Source organism: Mastigoproctus giganteus, chromosome 6, assembly GCF_048544385.1.
Source record: "Mastigoproctus giganteus isolate SK-2022 chromosome 6, ASM4854438v1, whole genome shotgun sequence".
NCBI lineage: Eukaryota > Metazoa > Arthropoda > Arachnida > Uropygi > Thelyphonidae > Mastigoproctus > Mastigoproctus giganteus.
Genome location: NC_143580.1, coordinates 200,921,154 through 200,948,381, shown reverse-complemented (window position 1 = coordinate 200,948,381; position 27,228 = coordinate 200,921,154). Strand labels below are relative to the sequence as shown.

The 27,228-nt window shown below is 37.9% G+C and overlaps 1 protein-coding gene across 1 annotated transcript in view; it reads right to left on the bottom strand.

Moving 5' to 3' along the window:
* Positions 1-26,925, bottom strand: part of Dcr-1 (Endoribonuclease Dcr-1) — a 153,009-nt gene extending 126,084 nt beyond the window's left edge. Inside the window, exon 1 of the mRNA XM_090376375.1 lies at positions 26,853-26,925. Within this exon, the coding sequence (XP_090232501.1) occupies positions 26,853-26,855 (3 nt within the window). The 5' untranslated portion in view covers positions 26,856-26,925. The remainder of the gene's footprint in view (positions 1-26,852) is intronic.
* Between the last annotated feature and the right edge of the window lie 303 nt (positions 26,926-27,228).

The window sequence follows — 27,228 nt, the reverse complement described above, 5'->3', positions numbered from 1 at the left end:
TACTATGACAGACTGTTTCAAAACTTACTGGCCTCTGATGAGACTGTGGGAAGCCTTGATTAGTAAATTTACATGATGAGAGAACACTTGAAACAAGTCTGTCATAGTGGGGTCTGTATTATATTTTAAACAAATAACAGATTAGTCTTTCATCAATGCTATTTGTTTAAAAGTACAGTACTGTTTATCCTGGTAACTCATAATCGGGGATATGTTTTCCTATCTTAAGTATAAAGACTAGCATTTACTTGTGGCAGTTGAAACCTGATAGCTGAACAATACAGGGAACAAGATATTCCTCAATTTACTAATTTATTTTATAGGCCATGAAAATCTTGCTATATTAAAATAAACAAATATTTTAAATTATTTATATTGCATGATAATTTGGAATTACTTCATTATTTACAAGTCATCAGAGAATCACTAATTGAGACCACCTGCTATTTGATGAAAGATCAGGAGGCTTTGAAATAGGCTGTCATAGTAAGCAGTTAATGAGATTAGCCTTTCAGTGATATTATTTGCTTAAAAGTAGCATTTCCCTTGGTAAATTGTGATTAAGAGAAGTTTACATTTACCAATACCATAGTTTTTATTTATGGTAGTTGAAATCCTGCAAGCCAAAAAAATGCACAGAAAACAAAATAGTACCCAATTAATTAATGAAATAATCCACAGCCTCCAATTTGATATTACAATATATAAGCTCTTTGTATATAAATATTAACTATGCAATGACACATCTTTCAGATCCATTATAGTATAATGGATTTCAGAGATATATTAATCTCTGAAATCCATTACATCACAAAAATTCAATCTGTGTCCAGCCACAAAAGTAATAAAGTAAGCCTATAAGTCTAAAATAATGCAACCAAAGGAAAAAAAAAATAAAAAATAAATATAAACCATGAAAAATATATAAATAAAGGAATAGGATACATAAACTGCATAAAAGCTGAGCACCACAGCTCTGTTATATACCATAAAAGCTGAGTGAACAAGTGTTAGAAAAAAACAAAAAAAAAAATATATATATATATATATATATGTTTATATTAATATATTGGACTTGGACCTGGAGGAGTTTACATGGAACTTCTGAAATATGGAGGAAGAGGAGTGGCTGTTCTGATACAAAAACTGGTAAATAGTATACTGAGAGGAGAAGAAATACCGAAAGAAATGATAACAGGATATATTACATCAATTTATAAGAAGGGCGATTGGAAAAGCTGTTCAAATTACAAAGGAATATGCGTCCTGAACCCGCTGTTAAAGATCCTTGGAAAATGGATCAGGAACCATTTACAAGACCAAATCGAGGTATCAGAAGAACAAAGTGGTTTTTCAGCTGGGAGGTCATGTATAGATCATATCTCAACAGTACAACAAATCCTTGAAAAATGCCAATCAAAAGGAAAAAAAATCTCTATGATTTTCATTGACCTTGAAAAGGCATATGACAGTGTTCCAAGAAAACTCATATGGTAAGCACAGAAAGAGGCAAATATTGATGTACAACTGATTAATATTATTAAGGCAATTTACAGGAATAATGGATGCAGAATTAAAGTGGGATCAGCTTTGTCACCTGAATTCCACACTTCAAAAGGCTTATTACAAGGTCGTTGCATGTCACCAACACTTTTCAACTTTCCAAAATTTATATCGACATCTGCCTAAGATCCTGGTCAAAAAAATGTAATAAAACGGGATTGCCAATTAATAAGAACACCTATATTCACAATTTACTTTTTGCAGATGATCAGGTGGTGATAGCACAAGACTTAGAAGATGCAAAGTATGCATGTCGTCAATTGTTTGAGGAATATAAACAATGGGGTCTAAAAATCAATTTTAGCAAGACTGAAATGTTGTCTTCAGGGCCAGGATACGTTCTAAATATTGCAGGTTTTAAAATCAAACAAGTTGATAAATTCAAATATTTAGGATCAATCTTACAAAGTGATGGATCATCCCAAGCAGAGATCAATAAGAGAATTACAGACGGCAGAAAGGCTATCGGCATGTTAAACTCTGTTCTGTGGAGCAAAAATATCCTAAATAAAACAAAGAAACTTATAGTTCAAACGATTGTACAAAGTCTTCTATTGTAAGGAGCGGAAACCTGGACATTGAATAGGCAAGCGGAAAACAAATTGCTCTCCACAGAAATGGATTTTTGGATACGCTCAGCAGGAACTTCTGGAAGAGACAGAAAACGGAATGAAGACATAAGGGAAAAAATGGAAGTGAAAAAGACTATTATTGACACCATCAAAGAAAAGCGTCTAACATGGTATGGACATGTAAAACGGATGCAAGAAAACAGATATCCGTTTTACATGGTATGGACATGTAAAACGGATGCAAGAAAACAGATATCCAAAGGCTATCCTGGAATGGATACCTCCTAGAAGAAGGAGAAGAGGAAGACCTAGGAGGACATGGATGGATGGAGTACGGGAGTGCATGACAGCCCGAGGCTTAACTTAACCGACCAAGACACCTTGAATCGCACTTTATGGCGGGAAAAAATTCCTAACAAGAAATAACTTGCAGGCTGAGGAAACCCATTGTAAATGGAAACACTCCTCTTGAAGAAGAAGATTAATACAGTAAACCCCCGCTATTCGCAGTTTCGCGTATTCGTGAATGCTGATTTAATATAAAATGAAACCTAAAAAAAATATGAATTTTAAAGCGCCGTGAATATTTTCCGCCATAAAAAAACATGGGCGTGGCTAAAATTATCTTTCCCAGTCAAAGCAGCGAGCGTGGATGTTTCTCGCTAATCCTTGTTCAGTATGTGTTATGAGCTGGTCATGGAAGGTTTTGTCGTTTGCTTTTAATTTATAATGCTTATAAATTGAATAAATTTATCAATTTATAAATTGATATGCTTACAAAAGTGATAAATCTACCGTTTTGCAGTGTAAAACAGACTTTTTCGAGTGTGTTAACGGAAGAAAGCGACTTTATTGTGGACAAGTTCTTTCTAACCCGTACAAAAATATGGCTACGAATAACAAGAGAAAATATCAAAGGTAATGATATTAGCGAATAAAATTGAATTATTAGACAAAATTTCTAATGGTGAAAGTGTCTCCTCAGTGGCAAAACATTATAAAATCAATGAGTCAACTGTACGATCTATCAAAAAATCTGAAAAAAAAAAAAAAAAAACCACCGTAGTGTCTGTGAAAACGCGCTAATTGCTTCAAACATTTGCTCTGTAACTCGTGATGTTAAATTAGGAAAAATGGAAAGAGCTTTAAATCTGTACTTTAAGACCGAACTCAAAATAAAATTTCGTTAAGTTCACTCATCATTCGTAAAAAGGCAAAACTCCTTTATCAACACTTTAGCGAAACTGGTGATAGCACTGGCGGGATAAGTTTTTTTGCTAGCAAAGGCACTGGTTTGAAAGATTTGTTTGAAATTTCTAATAAATATTACATTTAATATTAAATTGTTTCTTATTTTCATTTCGATGCCATATGCTTGCATTTCACTATGTACTGTCTATGTACATAGTCATATTATCTTCTTCTTCTTTAATGCTGCCGAATGGCATTTGCGACTTCGTTTTGATATTGTTCTCTGTCTAGTGCTGCGTGTAGAATTTGTGCTGTTGTCATGTGAAGCCAGATGTTGATGTTATCTAGCCATGCCATTTTCGGTCTGCCTGGGTGTTTCTTGCCTTCAATCTTTCCCTCCAGGATGAGTGGTAGTAGGTGATATTTTTGTTGGTTCCTAACAATGTGACCTAGGTATTTGCATTTCCTGCTGATGATGGTTTTGAGCAGGTCCCGTTCCGTGTGCATGTCCTGCAGGACCTGTGCGTTGGTTATCTTGGCTGTCCACGGAATTTTCAGCATTCTTCGGTAGAGCCACATTTTGAAGGCCTGGAGCTTTTTTGTAGTGGCTGATGTTAGAGTCCAGGTTTCTACACCGTAGAGCAGTATTGGCCAGATGTAGCATTTCAATGTGCGTAATTTGAGCATGATGTTCAAGCTTCTGTCGGTGAGGAGGGTTCTCCATTTGGTGAATGCCTGCCTGGCTTGTTCAATTCTGCTTTTGACTTCGGCCTCATGGTTCAGCTGGTCATCAATGAGTACTCCGAGATACTTGAAGCGGTGTACTTGCTCTAATTTTTCGTTGTTTAGTTTGATCGTGATTTTGCTTGCAGTCCTGCTGACCTTCATCACCTTTGTTTTCTTTTTTGTTGATTCGTAGCCCCTATGCTTGGCTTTCTATGTCCACTTCGTTCAAGATGGTCTGTAAATCTTGTTCTGAATCCGCTATTAGTGCTGTGTCATCGGCATATCTTAAGTTATTGATGTAGTGTCCGTTAACTTTTATGCCGATGTTCTTGTCAGCCAGTGTTTGGTCGAAGATCATTTCCGAATAGATGGAAATGATCTTCGTATAAGTCATATTATGAAGGTACATATAATACATACATAGACATAATTTTAGACTAGTTTTTCTTATATAATTCATACTTTGGAACGGAATCCCTTTATTACTATGGGAGCCATAACTCAGTATCTGTGTTTTCACGACATTTCTCAGGAACGTAACCCCCGCTATTCGCGGGGGTTTACTGTATATTGAATAAAGTATGCATAAATGGATGTGAAAATTACACAGAGTGCCAGAAACTAGAAAGGTGAGGATAGTAGAAAAGGAAGTGTAGTAGATGTGTGAAAGGTGAAAGAACATTAATATCCTAAAAGTTATGATGAATTAAGCAAATTATGTACTAAATTACATAGCCAATAGAAGGCGGGCGAACTGTAAAGTAAAATTAGTACAGTAAAATATAAATAAAACAAAAATAAAAAATGGTACAGCTGTCATCAGATGTGGGGGGAAACATATTTGGATAATGGTTGAATATAGGTAAGGCAAATGTACAGAATCTGATGCAAATATTGATACAAGAGCCGGTAATTTCATCGGGAGACTACACCTGACCGTGTATCAGGAACTGCGTTGCTATACTTGTCCATAGTAGTAGAAGAAAGGTGAAAGGCCAAAAAGCAACAAAAATGTAATTAGCACTTTCTAATACAGTATGGACAAGTTAATCCCAATGCAGTGTCATTTATTAAGGTAAAAATAAGGATCAAGTTAGAATAAGATATGGTTAATAAAAATACAGTTGTGCCCCTGTATCTGCTGATTCAGTTACCCGCGGTTAACCATGGAAAAAAAACTTAACACGTACTAGTCGCGTGTCCAAATCAATGCTTCCCTTTATTTTTTACAATGTCAATTTTAAATTGAATAGCTTCCCTTTATTTTTTTTTGAATAATTTCAAGTTTTTGCTTCATTTGAAAGCACAACTATTGCGCATGCCCATCATTTTCGCGATTTCTGAACAAAAAATAAATAAATAAAATAAAATAGTTACTATAAAAAAAAAATAATTTTTTTTAATAAATTTTATTAATAAATTTTATTAATAAATAAAATTTATTAATAAAATAGCAATAAAAGTAGGATAATAGAAGTAGGATTAATACAAACATATATACTCTTGCATCCTTTACTGCTTTGCTTTTTTAGGTGCATCTGTCATATCTGACTTATTAACCTTTCATTAACTGAAACTATTTCATCAACTGAAAACCTTTTTTTCATCCACTGTAACATTTAATATATATATACACACAAACAAACACACACACATAAGCATGCCAATTTACATAATAAATAAATTTGTGTTTATAATTATAAGTTACGATAATAATAGTATGTTAACAATAATCAAATTAGTCTCACTAATTTTGTATTACATCACATCACTATAAATTGTCTATCTTTGCCATCCCAATACCAAGTGAGATGTGGAGAATGCTGCTCTTGACTCAAAAATCCACAAATTCAGTGAAGCCTGCAGCCCAATTAAGACATCCAAAATTTAATTTGATGGACATACCAATAATTTAGCAAATTGGGGACTATCATGTCCTCCTTTATGTTTGGTGGCCACCAAATTCTTTCACTGCTTTAAGGTAATTTTATGCCATTAAAAACTCCTACAAATCAACTTCACCTTGAAATACATTACTTTTAAACAGATAACATTATGCAAATGGTATAGGGTGAGGTATTTTGTCCTTGAGGTTTTAGGTCCTTGAGGTTGTCACAGACATTCTCTCAGATATGCCAGACAAGCTGTACTTGCTACCTCGGAATCTAAAACGCTGATGGAACTGATATTAGGGTGAGACTCAAGTCAAGTGGACCCAATTTCGGCGAAGTCCGGACGGCCTGTGACAGCCAAATCCTCTGCTCGCACCTTCACGATGGTGGGACTGTTAGTAATCCTGGGTATAACCTCCATGCACAAGTACATGGTGGGTGACCACCCAGGTGTGAACCAACGTAAGCATGGGTCGAGGTGTGCGCGCACACGACATCGAGGAATGCCACCCCTGTATGTTACCAGGCAGTACTAGGTGGCAGGTGACTCTCATCAACCGGTGCAATACCACCACTTTGCTTATTGGAGGCTTGAAGGAACCCATGTGTAGTCTCTTGAGCTAAGTTCCGGTCAACCCTTCCCTATCTCTTCCATCATGTAGTATGATTGATGACTTTTGAGGTTATGAAGAACGTCGTGGCGAGATCCAATATTCCTTACATTTCGAGGGTACAGCTCTAAAACGGGTTTCGCAGGCTGGCCGCTAGTTAGTACACCGGACCGAACCTATTGATAACTCTCTAGGAGGCTTCCGGATCAGATGGTGTATAATCTTGCTACCTCTACTCTGCCAGGTAGTGACTGGAGGGAGTCCGAGTAGTGTGTATGCAGGGAGCATTGTCGAGGCCACGTTATGTCAAGGACCTGGGTATATTCTTACCACATGTACGCCATATCCAAAAATTTCATTACTTCATACAGCATGTCCCACCCACGTTTTCTTACTATTGAATACACCATGAATTGTCAAACTAATAGAGCAAGCTTATCTGCGAAAAGATCTAAACCTCCCAAGGACTTCCTAATTCATTTCACAAATATATGTGGTCTCAATTCTAATCTCAACGATGTCCATTTCCACTTGCAGTCTGCCAAACCCCATCTACTTTTTCTGACAGAATCTCAGTTATCGGTTGATTCAACTACTGCTCATCCCAGATGCCCAAATTATTCGCTGTATGATTCCTTTCGCCTCAAAGGTGGTACTTGTGCATATGTTCATTCTGATATTCCCTGTCAGAGACTTGGCAATTTGGAATCTCCTCTCTTTGATCTTCTCTGGCTTAAAATCTCTCTACCTCATTGTGTCAAATTCATCTGTTGTCTCTACCGTTCTCCCAACTCCACTAATCACTTGGAGCTCTTTGACTTCCTCTCTTTGCAACTTGACTTTCTCCAGTCCAACTTTCCTAACAGTGAGGTAATTTTCCTTGGTGATTTTAATGTTCACAACTTCAGCTGGCTTCCATTTTCTAGTCACACCAACCCAGCAGGTCGAGATGCTGAGGCTTTTGCAATTACTAATGACCTAGCACAGATTGTTCATTTACCTACAAGAATACCAGACAATCCTAATCATACAGCCAATAGCTCGTCTCTTTTTCTCACAAACAACCCTTCTAAGTATACAGTTGAAGTGAGAGGTCCTCTAGGCACTTCAGATCATAACTTGGTGATTGTCTCGTCTCCAATGGAACCTTTATCTCATGGCTATTCCCAACCTCGTATTGTCTGGCATTACAAGAATGCAAAATGGGATGACCTGCGAGACTTCTTTTCTTTGGTCGGATTACTGTTTCAAAACTTCTCATGTCAACGTTTGCTCAGATAGTGTCAGTGAAATTATTCTTGCAGGAATGGAATCCTTTATCCCACACTCCACTTTAAAATCTCATCCTTTATCTAAACCTTGGTTTTCCAATAAATGTGCTAAGGCTGTTCAAGAGAAGAATGTTGCACAGATTGTTCATTTAATCGGGCGCATAGGTTCTGGGACCGTAAGTGGCTCGAGAGTTTGCGGATCAGCTCTACAACCAACATTAATAGGGATAGGGGTGTACGGATTCACCCCCTTTTAGAGACTATTATCCTAAAAAAGGATGAACGGTTCCGTACGACTTCCGTTCGAGCCACTTCCGGTTCCACAATGCAAGAGAGCGGAACACGTGAGAATGGAAACATGTGATGCCTACCATTACCCTGCTGATATTTAAAGGTGTACTGAATAATAGAGAGTACTGCTGAAGAAGAAGGCTGGAGCCTTTGAAAGCTACGGGATTTTATCGCTTTTAACTTAGTATATTTTAATGCATTTTAATCTTGTGTTTTAATACTTTTAATACGTATATTAATTTTGTAAATACAGGTTATTGTAAATATAGTTATCAAGATTTGTTTTGTTTTATTTTAATTTTATTTTACTCCATGAAAGGTTGGTGAAAAAACGCTAAGAACGTAATATGAATATACCCAACCTCAGAGGCCTATTTGAGGAGAAGAATGTTGCATATCGTAATTGGCTTGTTTCTAATTCTTCAGTTTCATTTTCTGCCTACACCAAAGCTTGCAACAATTGTAAAGCAGTTATTAATCAGTCCAAACTAGAGTTTGAACAGGCTAAGAGTAGAAAACTTGCTTCTTGCCCTAATGGTAGTCGAGCATTCTGGTCTCTTGCCAAAGCTATTGGCCGCAACTTTTGCCCATCTCTGCTCCCACCTCTGTCCAAACCAGATGGTTCTGTTGTCACTTCAGCCAAGGATAAAGCTGACCTGCTAGCATCATATTTTTCTTCCAGCTGATGTATTAATGATCTTGGTAAAACACCTCCCACCATTCCCAACACGCTCCATTCAATGCCTCCTGTGGTCTTCCGTCAAAAGGATATCAGAAGGATTTTGATGAATCTTGATGCTAAGAAAGCTCCAGGTCCTGATGGAATTTCTCCACTTGTTCTCAAAACCTGTGCTCCTGAACTTACTCCTATTCTTTGCCACCTTTTTTCACTTTCTTATTCCAAAGATGTTTTTCCTTCTATTTGGAAATTTGCTCATATCTAGCCAGTTCCTAAAGAGGCTGACAAATCCATCCCATCCAATTACTTCTACTCTTTCTAAAGTAATGGAGAAATCAATTAACCCCCAACTCTTAAACTACCTAGAAACCTTCCATCTGATCAACGATCGCCAGTATGGATTCCGTCAGTGTTGATCACTGGTGATATTCTGGCTTATGTTACCCATTTATGGACTAATTCAATGGAAAGGTTCGGTGAAACGCAAGCAGTTGATCTTGACATCTCAAAGGCTTTCAATCGTGTTTGGCATAAAGGTCTTCTTAATAAGCTTCCATCTTATGGTCTGCCAACTGTTTTTTGTAATTTGTTATCCAGTTTTTTCTCTGATCACTCACTGAGGGTGATGGTAGATGGCTCTCTGTCTTCTAACTTCTCCACTAATGCCGGTGTCCCCCAAGGTTCAGTTTTCCCCCACTCTTTTCCTCTTGTATATTAGCATTAGCATTTAGCATTAGTAGAGGCATTTGATGCAAGAAAGCAAGCTTATGCAGCATCAGCCAAAAAGAAAAAAAAAAAAAAAAAAAACACTTCCATTTCACCCCTCTGTTCGTTCAAAATACCTGTCCAGCTGAGCCTTAAACTTATTTAGGCTATCAACCTCCACTACAAGGGATGGAAGTCTGTTCCACCAACCAACCACCCGCTGGCTAAAGGCAAATTTCCGCACGTCTATCCTACATCTGTCTTTCCTCAATTTGAATTTATGCCCTCTCAGGTGATTATTCTGAGCTAGAGGAAGAATCCCATCAGCATTGAGCATGCTCAAACCATTCCAGGCTTTATACACCTCTATCAGATCACCTCGCTGGTGCCTAGTCTCCATACACTGTAATTTGCAAAATTTAAGCCTTTCTTCGTAAGAGCACCCCTTTGTTCCATTCACTAATCTTGTTGCCCTTCTCTGTACTCGTTCCAGCAGCTCTACATCCTTCTTGAAATGAGGCCTCCAGACCTGTATACAGTACTCTAGGTGTGGCCTGACCATTCCCTTATACAAGGGAATAATCACCTCCTTATCCCTGCTGGAAAAATTCCTGTATATCATTGACAATACTCCATGAGCTACTCTTGCAGCCTGTCTGCACTGCTCAGAGAACTTCATATCTGCCTGCACAACCACCACCAAGTCCCTTTCATTCTCTACCACTGTCAGTGTAGTACCACAGAGTTGATACATTGCTCTGGGGTTGCTGTTTCCCATGTGTAGTACTTTACATTTGTCAATGTTAAACTTCATTTGCCACCTCTCAGCCCATCTGCTCAACCTTTCCAGATCATGTTGCAGCAGCGTAGTGTCAGTAGTGTCTTTGACAACCCTGCCAACCTTTGTATCGTTTGCAAACTTGGACATTAAGCTTGCTATACCATCATCAATATCATTTATAAATACAGAAAACAATAATGGACCCAACACTGAGCCCTGAGGGACTCCACTAATAACATTAGTCCACGATGAGCAGTGTCCATTGATTACCACTCTCTGTCTTCTCCCTCTCAACAACCCCTTTATCCATAGCAGCAATTTGCCTCCAATGTCACACTGCTCCACTTTGTGTAGCAGTCTTCCATGTGCAACAGTATCAAAAGCCTTTCTAAGATCCAGGTATATAATATCAAAGCTATTCCCTGCATCCAGTTCTTTTTTGACTGCATCATAATACCCAATCAAATTGGTCAGGCAAGACTTCCCCTTAACAAAACCATGCTGTGTCTGAGATATAACTGAAGTCTTGTCTAAATGATCCTGCAGTGCTTCTTTAACCAGTGCCTCCATTAATTTTCCTGGAACAGAAGTTAAGCTCACAGGTCTATAATTACTTGTGTCAGCCTTTGATCCTCCTTTGTGAATTGGGGTCACATTTGCACATTTCCAGTCTATGGGTACCTCCCCTGAGTCCAACGAAGCTCTCATAATTATGGCTAAGGGTTTGCTTACTTCCTTTGCTGCCTCCTTTAATATAACTGGATAGATCCCATCCACCCCAGGTGCCTTTCTTGTGTTTATCTTCAACAGTTTCTCCTCCACTTTACTCCCAGTTATTTCAAGATTCTGTAGCTTACTGCTAGAGTTGAATACACCTGTGGCATTCCCCTCGCTGAATAACTCCTCATGTGTGAATGTTGATGCAAAATATTCATTTAGTTTGTTAGCTACCTGAGTAGGGTCATCAACAGTTGACCCATCAATATCAAGTGGACCAATCTGATTTATCCCCTTCCTTCTAGTTTACATAAGTAAAGAACTCTTTGCTGTTTTTCTTTGCATCCCTTGCCAAGGATTTCTCGTAATCTGCCTTCGCCTGCCTAACCTCCTTTGTAACTTGGTTGCATATCATCTTGTATCTATCATAGGCTTCTGTGTCATGTGTTAATTTGTAAGTATCCCATGCATTTTTCTTCTCTGCCATATGCCTCATTAGTTCATCTGACATCCATTTTGGCCTAAACCTTGAACAATATTTCTTAGTTGGTATGTAAAGCCTAGTAGCTTCCAAGATTAATTCTTTGAATGTTTCCCATTTTGAATTTGCTGTTGGTAACATCATCAGTTGGTCCCACTGTATAGAATTTAAATACTGTCTCAGTCCATCGTAGTCGCCTTTACGGAAGCAATAACCCTTCCCTTTACCCCTAATGGTAGTTACCTCTTTGAGTAAATCCCACTTCAGCACACTGTGATCACTGCCACCTAGTGGTTCATTTATCTGCAGATTCTTAATGCATGAAGAATCACTGCTGATAATCAAATCAAGAGTATTACTCCCTCTAGTTGCCTCCCGAACATGCTGATGTAGAAAACAATCATCCAATATATCCACAAAAGCCCTGCTAGTGTGTGAGTGACCAGCCCTCAAATTCCAGTCAATATCTGGGAAATTAAAATCTACCATTATAAGACTCTCTGATTTACTGGCCCACTCTATTTCCCTGTACAGTTTCTTATTATACTCATCAGAGTCAGTAGGCGTATAGCACACTCCTACTCTCAATTTTGATCTCCCAATGCTTATGTCACATCAAACTGACTCAACGCTGCACTGTCCAGCGTTGTCGACTGGCTTCACTTCCTTTGTTTTTATGTGTTTCTTAACTAATAGCATAACCCCTCCCCCCTTCCTATCCTGTCTATCCTTTCTGTAGACGTTGTACTCCCCAAATTCCAGTTCTGCATCCCTTATATCTGTGTGACACCATGTCTCTGATATCCCAACAATATCTGGCTTTGATGTTTTGAGCAATACCTCAAATTCATCAAATTTATTTATTAAACTCCTAGCATTGGTGTACACGCAAGTATACCTGCACCTGTTTCTATTCTTAGCTACCCTAACACAACCCATGTGTTTACTTGTACCGCAATGGCTCCCAGCCGTCTCTGAAATATCATGCATCTTGTTTTTCAGGCTTCTGCTCATTCTAATAGAAGCAGTGCAAGAATCTCTTTCACCTCTGCCAGTGGCTACTGTCAATATATTGGTCTTTGTCTCCCCCCAAGCTAGCAGTTTTCCGACCCACCTAACACTGCCTCGATAGCATCAGTAAATATTCTTGCACCCTTTCTATTTAAGTGTATCCCATCCCTGTAGAAGCAATCTCTCCTGTTAACAAGTACAGTCCAGGCTGAAAAAAATTCTACCCCTTGAGCCTTGCACAATCTTTCCAGGGCCGAACTGATCGACAAGGCTCTCATCATATACTCCCTCCTATCGTGTCTGGGCAGAATTGCAGACACTTTCAAATTCAACCCTATATTGCCAAGGGTACATTATATTATATTGTACAATTTAAGGAGTGCGAGGAAATCAGGCGCCAACTCGGCATTGTTATGGGCTTATATGAGAGCTTGAAGGACAGGGTCAATGCCCTCGAAGGATTTAAATTGATAGGCCACCCTGTACTTCAAGCTATGAGAGCTTGAAGGACAGAGTGGATGCCCTCGAAGGATTTAAATTAAGGGACCATCAATGCCAGAGCTTGCACTTGAACATCACACAACACAGTGGCAACCCCCAAGGCAGAATGTGCTGGTCCCAAAGGAACTAGTTGTTTTAGGTGACTCTATTGTCAAGGAAACAGGAAACATATTGTGCAAAAAGGATAGCTGGAACAGGACCAGGGTATATCTTCCAGGGGCAAAGGTTGATGACGTTATGAGAAAAGTACCAACTATGTGGTACTACACTTAAGGTGGTAGAAAATGAAAAAGCCTGGAAGTAATTGTGCAGTCAGATATGTTTTCTGAGCAATGCAAACAGGCTGCCAGGGCACATCATGGTGTTTTGTCAATGATATATAGGAATTTTGCTAGCAGGGAAAAGGAGGTGATTGTCCCTCTGTATAAGGCAATGGTCAGGCCAAGCCTTGAGTACTGCGTACAGGTCTGGAGGCCTCATTTTAGGAAGGATGTAGATTTGCTTGAGCATGTACAGAGAAGGGCAACAAGATTGGTGAGGGGAATGAAGGGATCCTCTTACCGAGAGAGGCTTAAGTTCTGCAAATTGCAGTGGCTGGAGACTAGGCACTTGCCCGGTGATCTGATTGAAGTGTATAAGGCCTTGAATGGGTTGAGCACGCTGAAATCTGATGGGATCCTTCCACTTGTTCAGATTACGAACCTAAGTGTTCGTAATTCAAATTCTTTCTTGTCCTTTCTTAATTCAAATTAAGAAAGGACAGATGTAGAATAGATGTGTGGAAATTTGCCTTTAGCCAGCGGTGGTTAATTGCTAGAACAAACTTCCATCTGTTGTTGTGGAAGTTGATAGGTTGAATAAATTTAAGGAGGAACTGGACAGGCATTTGGAGGGAACGGTGTGATTTTTTTTTGGCTGATGCTGCATAAACTCATACACTTGCTTTCTTGCATCACATGCCACTACTACTACTACGTTGTAGGGCAGATATCATCCTTTAAGGGCACAAAAGGTGATATTGTTGTACTCGTTGGCACTAATGACATTAAGAGTAGGAGACCAGAAGAATTACTTAACAAGAACAAGTCAATGTTGAAAAAAAGCGGTGAGTTATGGTTGAATTTGAAATTGTGTGCAATTCTGCAAAGACATGATAGGAGGGAGTATATGATGAGAGCCTTGTCGATCAATTCTGCCCTGGAGAGACTGTGCAAGGCTCAAGGGGTAGAATTTTTCTCAGCCTGGTCTGTGCTTGTTAACAAGAGACTGCTTCTACAGGGGTGGAATACACTTAAATAGAAAGGGTGCAAGAATATTTGCTGATGCTATTGAGGCAGTGTTAGGTGGGTCAGAAAACTGCTAGCTTGGGGGGATACATGGACTAATAGATTAACAGTAACCGCTGGCCGAGGTAAAAGTGATTCTTGCACTACTTCTATTGAAATGCAATTGAGCAGCAGCCTGGAAAGCAAGGCAATGGGAATTTCCAGGACTGTTGGGAGTCATAATGGAACAAGTAAATGGAGCTGTGTTAGGGTAACTAAGAGTAGAAACAAGTGCATGTACACCAATGCTAGGAGTATAGTTAATAAATTTGATGAGCTTGAAGTGCTAGTCAAGGCATCAAAGCTAGAGATTGTTGGTATATCAGAGACATGGTGTCACACAGACATAAGCAGTGCAGAACTGGAATTTGGGGAGTACAATGTGTACAGAAAGGATAGACAGGACAGGAAGGGAGGAGGGGTTATGCTATTAGTTAAGAAACACAAACTCTACGGAAGTGGATCCAATTGATGTGGGTGGACAATGCAATGTTGAGTCTGGTGTGACATAAGCACTGGGAAAGGAAAAATGAGAGTAGGTGTGTGTTATACACCTAATGAATCTGATGAGTATAATGAGCAATTGTGCAGAGAAATAGAGTGGGCCAGTAAATTAGAGTGTCTTATAATGGGGGACTATAATTTCCTGAATATTGACTGGAATTTGTGGGTTGGTCACTCACACAATAACAAAGCTTTTATGGATTTATTTATTTTATTTATTTCTTATGATGTGATCAATATACGAAGGAACCCGTTTTTTCTTGCTTCCTTCGTGTATCGTGGCCGGGATATCCAACCAACCAGTTGGTTCGGCACCATTTTGATATCCAGCCCGAGGCGGGAATCGAACCCGCGACCTCTGGGTTGCCAGGCAGGCACTTTACCTACACGGCTAGCCCAGTCGGCGATTTATTGGATGATTGTTTTCTACAGCAGCATGTTCGGGAGGCAACTAGAGGGAGTAATGCTCTCGATCTGATTATCAGTAGTGATTCTTCATGCATCAAGAATCTGCGGATAAAGGAACCACTAGGTGGCAGTGATCACAGTGTGGGATTTACTCAAAGCGGTAACTACCATCAAGGGAAGGGTTTTGGCTTTTGTAAAGGTGACTACGGTGGTCTGAAACTGTACTTAAATTCTATACGGAGGAACAACTGATGGTGTTACCAACAGCAAATTCAAAATGGGAAGCATTCAAAGAATTAATCTTGGAAGCTACTAGGCTTTTCATACCAACAAAGAAATATTGTTCAAGATTTAGGCCTAAATGGATGTCAGTTGAACTAATTAGACATGTGACATAGATGAAAAATGCATGGGATACATATAAATTAACACGTGACACAAAAGCCTATGATAGATATAAGCTGGTCTGTAACCAAGTTACAAAGGAAGTTAGGCAGGCGAATGCAGATTACGAGAAATCTTTGGTAAAGGATGCAAAGAAAAACAGCAAAGAGTTCTTTACTTATGTAAACTCTAAAGGAAGGGGATGAATCAGATTGGTCCACTTGATACCGAAGATTCAACTGTTGATGATCCTGATCAGGTAGCTAACAAACTAAATGAATATTTTGCATTGACATTCACAAGTGCAGTTATTCAGGGAGGGGAATGCCAGAGGTGTATTCAACTCTGGCAGTAAGCTAGATAATCTTGTAATAACTGAGAGTAAACTGGAGAAGAAATTACTGAAGATAAACACAAGAAAGGCACCTGGGTGGATGGAATCTATCCAGTTATATTAAAGGAGACGGCAAAGGAAGTAAGCTAACCCTTAGCCATAATTATGAGAGCTTTCCTGGACTCAGTGGAGGTACCCATGGACTGGAGATGTGCAAATGTGACCCCAATCTACAAAGGAGGATCAAAGGGCGACGTGTAATTACAGACCTGTTTAACTTCTGTTCCAGGGAAATTAATGGATGCACTGGTTAAAGAAGCATTCCAGGATCATCTAGACAAGACTTCAGTTATAGCTCGGACACAGCATGGGTTTGTTAAGGAGAAGTATTGTCTGACTAATTTGACTGGATACTATGATGTAGTCACAAAGGAACTGGATGCAGAGAATAACTTTGATATCATATATTTGGATCTTAGAAAAGCCTTTGATACTGTTGCACATGGAAGGCTGCTGCACAAATTGGGGCAGTGTGGCACTGGAGGCAAATTGCTGCTATGGATAAAGGGATGGTTGAGTGGGAGAAGAGAGAGTGGTAATCAATGGACACTGCTCTTTGTGGACTAATGTTATTAGTGGAGTCTCTCGGGGTTCAGTGCTGGGTCCATTGTTGTTTTCTGTATTTATAAATGATATTGATGATGGTCATCATCATCATCATCAGCCATTTTCAATCCACTGCAGGATGAAGGCCTCTCCAGCAACTTTCCAGTTCCTTCTGTTTTGAGCACTGGCCATCCATTTACTACTCAAAAACTCATGAATTTCATCTATCCATCTCTGCCTTTGTCTTCCAGGTTTTCTTCTAGCTCCTCTTGGGTACCATTCTGTTATTTTCTTAGTCCATCTGTCATCATGTCTTCGAGCTATGTGTCCTGCCCAAGACCATTTTAGTTCTTTAGTTTTGATAAGAATGTCCTTTACTTGAGTTTGCTGCCTAATCCATGTATTTCTCTTCTTATCTAACAGTCTGATTCCCAATATAATTCGTTCCATTCTTCGCTGTGTAGTTCTTAGCTTCTCTTCCATTCTTTTGGTGAGTGCCCAAGTTTCACTTCCATAAGTCATGGTGGGGAGTATACATTGATTCATTATTTTACGTTTCAGACAAACTGGGATATTGCTCTTCAGTATGTGACTATATTTCCTGAATGCTATCCATCCAAAATTTATTCTTCTCTTGACTTCCAGCCATTTATCATTATTACAGCTAATAACTTGTCCCAGATAAGTATATGACTCCACCTTTTCAATTACTGCTCCTTCAATCATTATTTCCCTTTCCGTGGCATACTTGTTCATCATTACTTTTGTTTTAGCTATATTTATCTTTAGTCCAAAATCCTTACTAACTGATTAAGATTTTCCTCTAATTCTTTAGGATCGTGGCTTATGACCACAATGTCATCTGCAAATTGTAAATGGTTTAGGTACTCTCCGTTCACATTGACTCCTTTCTGCGACCAGTCTAATCTTCTGAAAGCTTCCTCAACAGCAGCAGTAAACAGCTCCGGAGATATTGTGTCTCCTTGTCGAACTCCTTTCTCGATTTTAAATTTGCTACTGTCTTTGTCTAGTCTAATAAAGGATGTAGCACTCTCATATATTTTCTTCAAAATCATAATATATGGAGTATCTATGCTTTGTCTTTCCAGTGCCCGAAACATTGCCTTATGCTGTATGGAGTCAAATGCCTTTTCATAATCCACAAATGTCAGGCATAATGGTGTTTTATATTCATTTGCTTTCTCCATTAGCTGTGATATTACGTGAAGGTGATCCACAGTTGAGAATCCTGTCCTAAAGCCAGCTTGCTCTTTCGGTTGATTCTCATCAAGTATTCTTTCTATCTGTTAGTAATGACCCTTGTGAACAACTTGTAGATATGGGATAACAAGCTAATTGGTCTATAATTTCCAATTTCTGATTTATCTCCTTTCTTATGCAGCAAAACTATGATTGCATTATTCGACTGCTTAGGCATCACACCTTTTCTAATGCACTTTGTGAAGAGCCTTGCCAGTTTTTGTGTTATGTCTCTTCCTTCCAATTTTAACAACTCTACAGTAATTTCATCTTCCCCCGGGGCTTTCCGATTCTTCATTTTCTTCAATGCATGTTCTACCTCATCAGGAAGAATATCGGGTATGTTGTATGTGTTGCTACTTTGCAATCCATCTTCCCCACAGCTGGTATCATTCCCTTGCTCCTTGTATAATTCTCTATAGTAGTCTTCTGCTATTTGAATTATGCCTTCTCTGCTGTTTATAAGTACACCATCGCTATTCTTCAGTTTCAGTATCATTTGTCTTTCTGTATTACTGCTCATGGCTGCTGATTTAAATCCTTTGTTTTCCCTTAATGCTTGTTCTACTTTTCTTGTGTTAAATCTTCTTATGTCCTCTCTGAGTCTCTTTCTAATGGCTTTGCATAACTCAGTATATTCAATTTTCTCCCTGTCAGTGTTTTTCTTGCTCTTCATTTGTCGTCTTTGGTTCATCATGACAAGTGTTTCTTGACTAATTTTTTCTTCTTTGGATTTCTGTTTCCCTATAGGTTTCTTGGGCTTTATCACTTTCAGAAAGTTGTAGTATTCCTCGTCGATATCTTGGTCCTGAGCAGTCTGCTGAAGCTCAAACTTGTTCTTAAGTTCCAGTACATACTGCTTTTTCTCCTCCTCTGTTATTTCAAAGACCTTTGTATTATTTACTCGAGTCAGTTTTTTCCTTTCCTTTCCTACATCTATATCAAGTGTACATCTTACCATTCTGTGATCACTTCCAACATTTACCTTATTCAGGACGGTAACATCATTCACAATATATCTTCTGTTAGTGAGGATGAAGTCGATTTCATTAGTTGTTAATCCATTTGGACTCTTCCATGTCCACTTTCTGTTCACCCTTTTCTTGAAAAAAAGTGTTCATTACTGACATTCCTTGAGATTCTGAAAATTCCACAAGTCTTTCACCTCTTTTATTTCTTTCACCAATTCCAAAATTTCCTATAGTTCCTCTTTCTGTGCTGTTTTGCCTTTTTCCAACCTTAGCATTGAAGTCCAACATAATAATAGTGTAGTGGGTTTTCTGCTCATCTAGAAGATTCTCAATTTCAGTGTACATTTCTTCAACCTCTTCATCATCATGGCTCGATGTTGGTGCATAAATCATCAGGCTTAATGTCCAAGTTTGCAGACGATACGAAGGTTGGCAGGGTTGTTAATGACACTAATGACAGGATCTAGAAAAGTTGAGCAGATGGGCTGAGAGGTGGCAAATGAAGTTTAACATTGACAAATGTAAAGTACTACATATGGGAAGCAGAAATCCCAGAGCAATGTATCAACTCTGTGGTACCACACTGACAGTGGTAGAGAATGAAAAGGACCTGGGGGTAATTGTGCAGGCAGATATGAAGTTTTCTGAGCAGTACAGACAGTCTGCAAGAGTAACTCACAGTGTCTTGTCAATGATATACAGGAATTTTTCTAGCAGGGATAAGGAGATGATTATTCCCTTGTATAAGGCAATGGTCAGGCCACACCTTGAGTACTGTATACAGGTCTGGAGGCCTCATTACGAAGAAAGGCTTAAGTTTTGCAAATTACAGTGTCTGGAGACTAGGCACCTGCGAAGAAAGGAAGTTACGAAGAAAGGCTTAAGTTTTGCAAATTACAGTGTCTGAGACTAGGCACCTGCCAGGCGACTACTTATTTCACTTTATAATGGGCTTATAATTGTCTCAGACTGGACCACATGGTCCTTCCTCTCAGCCAGGGGTCTGCAACCTGTAGCTCTTTCAGGATGTAACTGCGGCTCTTGAACTTTTAGCACACATGAAGCACAATTTTAAATGGAGTTAGAGGACTCAAAAATCAAGGACATGTGGAGTGCAAGACTAAAATGCCTTAAAACTGAAGTTCAGGGTTTTGAGAGGCAAAAGGCTGCCCTTGCAATTCTACACAAATGGATGGCAATTGAGTTGAAAAAGCAAGACCAAATTGTGTTCGATGCATGGAATAGCTTGTCGGACACGTATACAAATTTGTAAATATTTGCGTTTAGACTTCTCTCAGTTTTTGGTTCGATGAATTTCTGTGGGCAAATATTTTCAAACATGAACTATATTAAAAAGAAACCAAGAAACTGTCTGAATAATGTGAGTCTCTCGGCAAGTTTAAAGATGAAAATTTGGCATACTTGCCTGATGTTGAGAGACTCGCTCAAGAAGTTCAGCAGCAAAAGTCACATTAATTCGTACCTAACTAGATGTTTGTTTTCTACAGAGTTTTGTTTTCTACAGAGATTTATTAATACTGAATTTTTTTCAGAATTAATAAATAATATTTCAAACTATTTTTTTTAATAAAACACCTTCCCACTCTATTCCATTTCTTAAAAGCACCCACCCCTCCTCAGCTTTAGCTGAGGAGGAGGAGATGGAGTGGGTGCTTTTAAGAAATGGAGGAGGTAAATAAATATATAAACAAGAGATAAATAGCTGTTATAACAAAAATTTCAACTTCTGAGGGCTTGGAACGAATTATCATTTATCAATGATATTGATGAAGGTATATTAGGTATATTATCAGGGTTGTTAATAACAGTAATGGCAGTGTGCTACTGCAACAGAATCTAGATAATTTGGGCAGATGGGCTAAGAAGTGGCAACTGAAGTTTAACCATGACAAATGCAAAGTACTGCATATGGGTAGAAGTAACCCCAGAGAAACGTACCAACTATGTGGTACTACACTTAAGGTGGTAGAAAATGAAAAACACCTGGGAGTAATTGTGCAGTCAGATATGAAATTTTCTGAGCAAACAGGCTGCCAGGGCATGGGGTTTTGTCAATGATATATAGGAATTTTGCTAGCAGGGAGAAGGAGGTGATTGTCCCTCTGTATAAGGCAATGGTCAGGCCAAGCCTTGAGTACTGAGTACTGGAGACTAGGCACCTGCGCAGTGATCTGATTGAAGTGTATAAGGCCTTGAATGGGTTGAGCACGCTGAATTCTGATGGGATCCTTCCACTTGTTCAGATTATGAACCTAAGGGGGCATAAATTCAAATTAAGAAAAGACAGATGTAGAATAGATGTGCGAAAATTTGCCTTTAGCCAGCGGGTGGTTAATTGCTGAAACAAACTTCCATCTGTCGCTGTAGAAGTTGATAGGTTGAATTAATTTAAGGAAGAACTGGACAGGCATTTGGAGGGAATGGTGTGATTTTTTTTTTTTTTTTTTTTGGGTGATGCTGCTAAATGTTATATAGCAAAAATTTCAACTTCTGAGGTCTTGGAATGAATTACCAAAAAACAATATGATACTGAGTTTACATTGTTTTTTTTTCACAATACTTTCACTCTGGAATGAATTAATATTTTAAAGTGGGGGTCTACTGTATTTTAGTCTTAAAATTGAACAGTATCTTAAGTATCTTGGTATCTTCTATGATTAATTCTCACTTGCATTTGCTAACAACCCTGGCTGGTCATATTGAAAAGAATTTAAAAATTGTTTCATCACCAATGTGAAAACACAATTCCTTCCCGTTAACTTTGAAATGAATGAATTCCACATCAGTACACCATGAGCTCTGCTACCTACTGCTTCTGGCGCCTCCTAGCCAGGTGGGCAGGAGCAGCAGTGCGTAGCACACGCTTCTTGATTAGACTGAGGTTCAAGCCTGTTACCACCAAATACGGAGGATGCGGAAAGGTCAGGTAATGACCACCACATATCCCCAGAGCAATATGGCCTTAGTTGCTAATGCTCCTAAAAACTAAATAACAACACAACAACCTACTGCTTCTTTACTTGAAGGCATATTAAGAATTTTCACTGCTGATAATCTTCTGCTTCTCTTACTGCCTCTCTCTAACATGCTAGTATAGCAATCAGTAATGTAGCACTCAAAAATATTTTACTATTGAGTAGGCTGTCTACCCACAAATTTGAGTCAATATCTAGAATGTTAAAACCCCCCTATGATAAGACATACTGGTTTACTAGCCAATTGTCTGTCCGTATACAAGTTGTTGTTCATTATAATCATCACAGTCTAATGGCCTGTAGCACACTCCTACTCTCATTTTTCTTTTTCCTAAAACATATTTCTCACCCAGATGACTCAATATTACTTGGTTGCTGTTTTACAATCTGTTTCCACTACCTGACAATTTTTTTTTTTCATTATACTTCTGGAACAAAAGTTAGTTATTCTGAACAAAATTAATGTCTGATTATGAAAATATCAATCTTTTACTTCTGTCACGTCTACATCAAAAGATATATGCATTTTTTAAATTCCTTGTTTTTATACAATATCAGCATACATGGTTGTAATTATTACAAACAATATATATTACTTAGACATGTTTCTCACTCAATGATTTCCTTTTATACTCCAGATTCCTTTCCCGTTTAAGGAACCAACAGTAATCTCCCATCATGGCAGTCTCAGCGACCTTGATATCGTTTTTCCATTGCAGATATGTCCTGGTAGAAGTACTCTCCTTGTTCATCACTGACATCTGCTAAGTTTTCAGGAAAGAAATCCACGTGGGAATGAAGGAAATGCATTTTCAATGACATTCGGCACCCCATGTTCTTGTAACATTTCAGCAAGTTGGTCACCAGTTGCTCATAGTTCTCTTCTTTTCTCTTTCCAAGGAATCCATGTATCACAGCCTTGAAAGATCTCCATGCAGCGAGTTCAACATCATTCAGGTTTCTTTGAAATTCTTCATCTTTTAGGAGCTTTCTTATTTGAGGACCTATGAAAATTCCTTCCTTCAGCTTTGCATGAGATAAATTTGGAAACATTTACAATAAATATTCGAATCCTCTGCTTTCTTTATCCAGTGCCTTTGTGAAATTCTTAATCAGTCAAAGGTTGATGTGTAAAGGGAGAAGAAAAACCTTTTGGGGATCAACCAATGGAATGTATTTTACATTGCTTTTGCCAGGAAAATATTCATCTCTCTTGTCCCAGTGCTGTACGACAGTGTGTGGCTGTTGCACAACTATCCTACAAACATAGGAAACAACAGTATTTAGTGAAACCACCTTGTAACCCAACAAGCAGTCCAATCACTTTGAGATCACCACAAATATTTCAACCATAATCATTGTAACATATAGCAGCAAGAATTTGGGACATACTATCGTAAGTTTCTTTCAGGCCAACAGCGTGAACAAGAGGAATTGATGGTAAAGTATTTCCATTATGAAGCAATACTGCTTTCAAACTTAGCTTTGATGCATCAATGAACAAATGCCATTCAGAGGTATTGTGATCAATGTTCAGTTCGTGCATAAGACCAACAATCTTTGCAGACATACATGTTGTTTTCCATTGCAAAATATCTTAAACTCTTCATTTCTCTTATGGTATATTGTAATGTTTGTACCTTTGTCGAGTAAGTTCCACTGTTGTAGTCTGGATCCGAGTAATTCAGCCGTCTCTTTGGGTAAGTCCAAGTCTCTGATCAAGTCGCTTATTTCTTCTTGTTCGATGTAGTGTGGGGCCTTTTCTTTTTCTGGCTCATAGTCCAAATCATGTGAAGTACATGGTTCTGTGACATCTGGTAAAACGATTTCTTCTGTACCTTCATCACTACTTCCAATACCCCAAGATTTTGGTGGCACAGGTACTGGCAGTTCTTTACTGTGAGGCACTGGCCTAATTGCTGATGAGATATTTGATGCAGTGCTTGCTATTTTTGGAAATACCTTCTATTTTGTCATGCAGAAATAGCAGTCGTCGAAATGATTCTTGGGCTCACGGCACACCATAGGGACGGCAAAAGATAATGCTCTCAGCTTGCCATATAACCACAGCCTTAACTTTGTTGTACAAGTAATACAACAGATATGTGAAGCCCAATTTTTTTTTTTTTTTTTTGGTCACTGATCTTGCAGCCAAAGTACAATGAATATGCAACTTTTGTGACACTGTATATTTTCTTCTTCTGAGTTTTTAGGGTTAAGTGTCAACAAACATAGCAGAAGTTGTCTGGGTGATTGATGCAAGTTCTGTGCTTTGTCTTCTCCATTTTAACAATACATTAACCTAAAAACAGTAAAAGCAATTGGTAAATTTGAACAGAAGGTGAATTCTTGTAGCATAGTTTATCATACACTATATATTGAACAGTTGAATGGTGTAATAAAATTAATAAAAATACTGACTTGTCTGGAAAAGTGAATCAAAATATACTATATTGCAAGAACAGTAATGATGTACTTGCTTAACTTTTAGCCTAATAAACAAAACCAACCAAAAGTTAATAAGTTTAAAAATTGTATTTCAAACAGTAATGATATCTTTGTACAGAATCCAGCTATATCTTAAAGATCAATCTATATCTTAAAACTGAGATTCGATAGGAAATTTTTATGATTGATTTTAAATTCTATACATAAAACTTGACCAGAAACAACCACTGATTTGTTGGAGGTAAAAATCATTTTGGGTAGTGTTTCTACTTTAGAATGTTTTTATATTTGAATATGGCTAATATTCAAATTCTGAATCCCTTATATTAGAGTATCATCATATTATGTTTCTGATATCAGAATTTCATGACTTGATCACACTTCAAATTCATCAAATTTATTTATTATGCTCCTCGCATTAATGTATAAGTGGCTGCCGTAGCCGAGTGGTCAGGCACGTGGGTACATAAGTACAAGTGCTTTGAGTGACCAGGGTTCAAGCCTGTGACTGCTAAATACGGTGATGTTTCTTATATTCACTCGACCTTGCAAACTCCTCTGACCGCGGGGTCGTCCCGAAGTATAAACAGAAAATTTATTTATAAGCAAGTATATGTGCACTTGTGACCTTAGTAATTTCAGTGATGTAAATCTGCAGCACAAGTTGCACTGAAAAATGGTTTAAGGTTAAACTTGAAGTGAGGCAGGGCTGCACCTTTTTTGTCACTTCTCTTTATAATTTTCATGCAGTGTTAATAAAATAATGCAAGTTACTGACAAAGATTAGTGTAGGGGATGTAAAAACTGAATCATTATTACATATAGATGAAGTTGTGCTGATGAACACTGGATCACAAGATCTTCAAAGACCTCTGCATTAATCAGAAAAAGACTATGGAGAATTTGGCATACAAATGAGTTCTGAAAACCAAGAAAAATTTAGTGAAGATACAACCAAAAATTGAAACAAGTAATTTCAATGGATCAGTATTTAATGAAAATGAAAGGTTATACAGAAATAAATAACAGACAATTCCACAGTCTACCCCATTTCCTCCCCTAGCAGAAATCTCTATATATAAATGAAAGTAATGTTTCAGGTATCACTAGAGAAGGAAAATTTGGATCAACACCAAATTTTCACCATATATTCTGTTGGTCCCTGGGGAGGTTTCTGGATTATTTTTGATTTCATAGCTTCCCACAGAAATATTCAGATAACTTTGAAACAGCAGCTCTGATCCTTTTCAAAATTTTAAACTTTTTTTTTTTTTTTTCAAAGACTATTCTACATTTGTATCATATTACCAATAGGTCAACTCACTTCTATGCACCCATTCTCCCTCCCACCAAAAAGAAAATCTCATCTCACTGCTACCCAACGTTCCATGAACATCATATAACAAGATTTTGTTAACCACTTCTTGAATACACTATAAATAGTTTTAGACATATTACTTTATCATCAAACTCATTTGAACTTTTTCCCAAAAATAGTGTTGCACACAATGCAAAAATACACCTCTTTATCCTACCCACTTTTTTTTTTTCTGCCAGCCTGCTAAGTTAACAGAATTATTATTATTATTATTATTAGCAGCCATATGGTGCAAGGAAGCCTGAGGCTTAAGCTACACCAGGCAAAAAATAAAAAAATTCTGAGGTACTCTGGGAGAGGGGGAAGAGAAGGAAATCACCAAGAAAGAGAAGAATGATGATATCCAGCTCAGGACCCTGGGTGTGCCAAGCCCATACTCACCAGATGTGAGGTCCCTGAGGTTTTAGAATTTCAATTTCACAAATACTCTTTTCTGTTTTGCAAGTCAACACTTTGTGCAGTTCACTGTAAGGCAAATTTCTGAAATGCAGGTAGCAATCCAGTTACTTAAAGTGTTTTGATGAAACATACAATAAAGCTCTTTCTGATCAGGATTACCAAAAAAAAAAAAAAAAATCAATTCAGATCAAAATTTACAAATAACTAGTAAAAATCAAGATGAAAATTCACACTATTATTATTATTATTAACCATATGGTGCAAGGAAGCCTGAGGCTTATGCTGCACCAGCCAAAAAAAAAAAAAAAAAAAAAATTCCGCATTACCCTGAGAGAGAGAGAGAGAGAGAAGTAGAAGGGAATCACCAAGAAAGCAAGAAAGAGGAGAATGATGATATCCAGCTCAGGACCCTGGGTTTGCAGTCTGAATTTTTCCCTTCATTTGATCTAAACTACTGACATTTAATACAGTATTATAGAGATGCATGTCTGATGTAATTTTTGTATAAACTACTCAAAGAGATGCATAAATAATTGATTACACAAAATTGTGTTTACGACACCATTTGTTTCCTATGAAATTCATTGGTTATAATCAAGAAAAACATTTTAGTTCATAATACATTAGAATTAAATTAATTCTATTTTCGCACCAGTTAGATTAATTAAAATGATGAACACCTTTAAAAACTATTCTAGTGATAATTACAATTACACGTTACACCTTTATAATAAAAATAAATCAGCAAAATATCAAAAACATGAGGAGCTTTATGCACAAAGTGGTCTTCAACGATATACTCACGAGAGTGAAAATTAAATGCTATATAAAAATACTTATATCATACCATTCTTATATATATTTTTTTCAAATCTTTTTCAGCGCCCTACGCAAATACCTCATGTCATTTTACACATACATGCACTTTCAACGTGAAAAGTGCATACTCAAAAGCTTCGCTATTCGTCCGCAAGGGAATAAAATCAAATAATATCTGAAGAATTTTTTTTTAAATTTGCAAACTACATTTATTTTTTTGAGATTTAAATTAAAAGTAAAGGCTTTAGCCTTAAAATGCTTTTAGTTTGATCTATTTGAATATCAGGCATCTCTCATATTGTGGAGTTATACTTCATAACTTGGTTGTGATTGTTGCAACACTGGGGTACCTGCCCATTCACCGATGAGTAGCTAATAAGATTTGCAGCGGTGCCGTCTGGGTG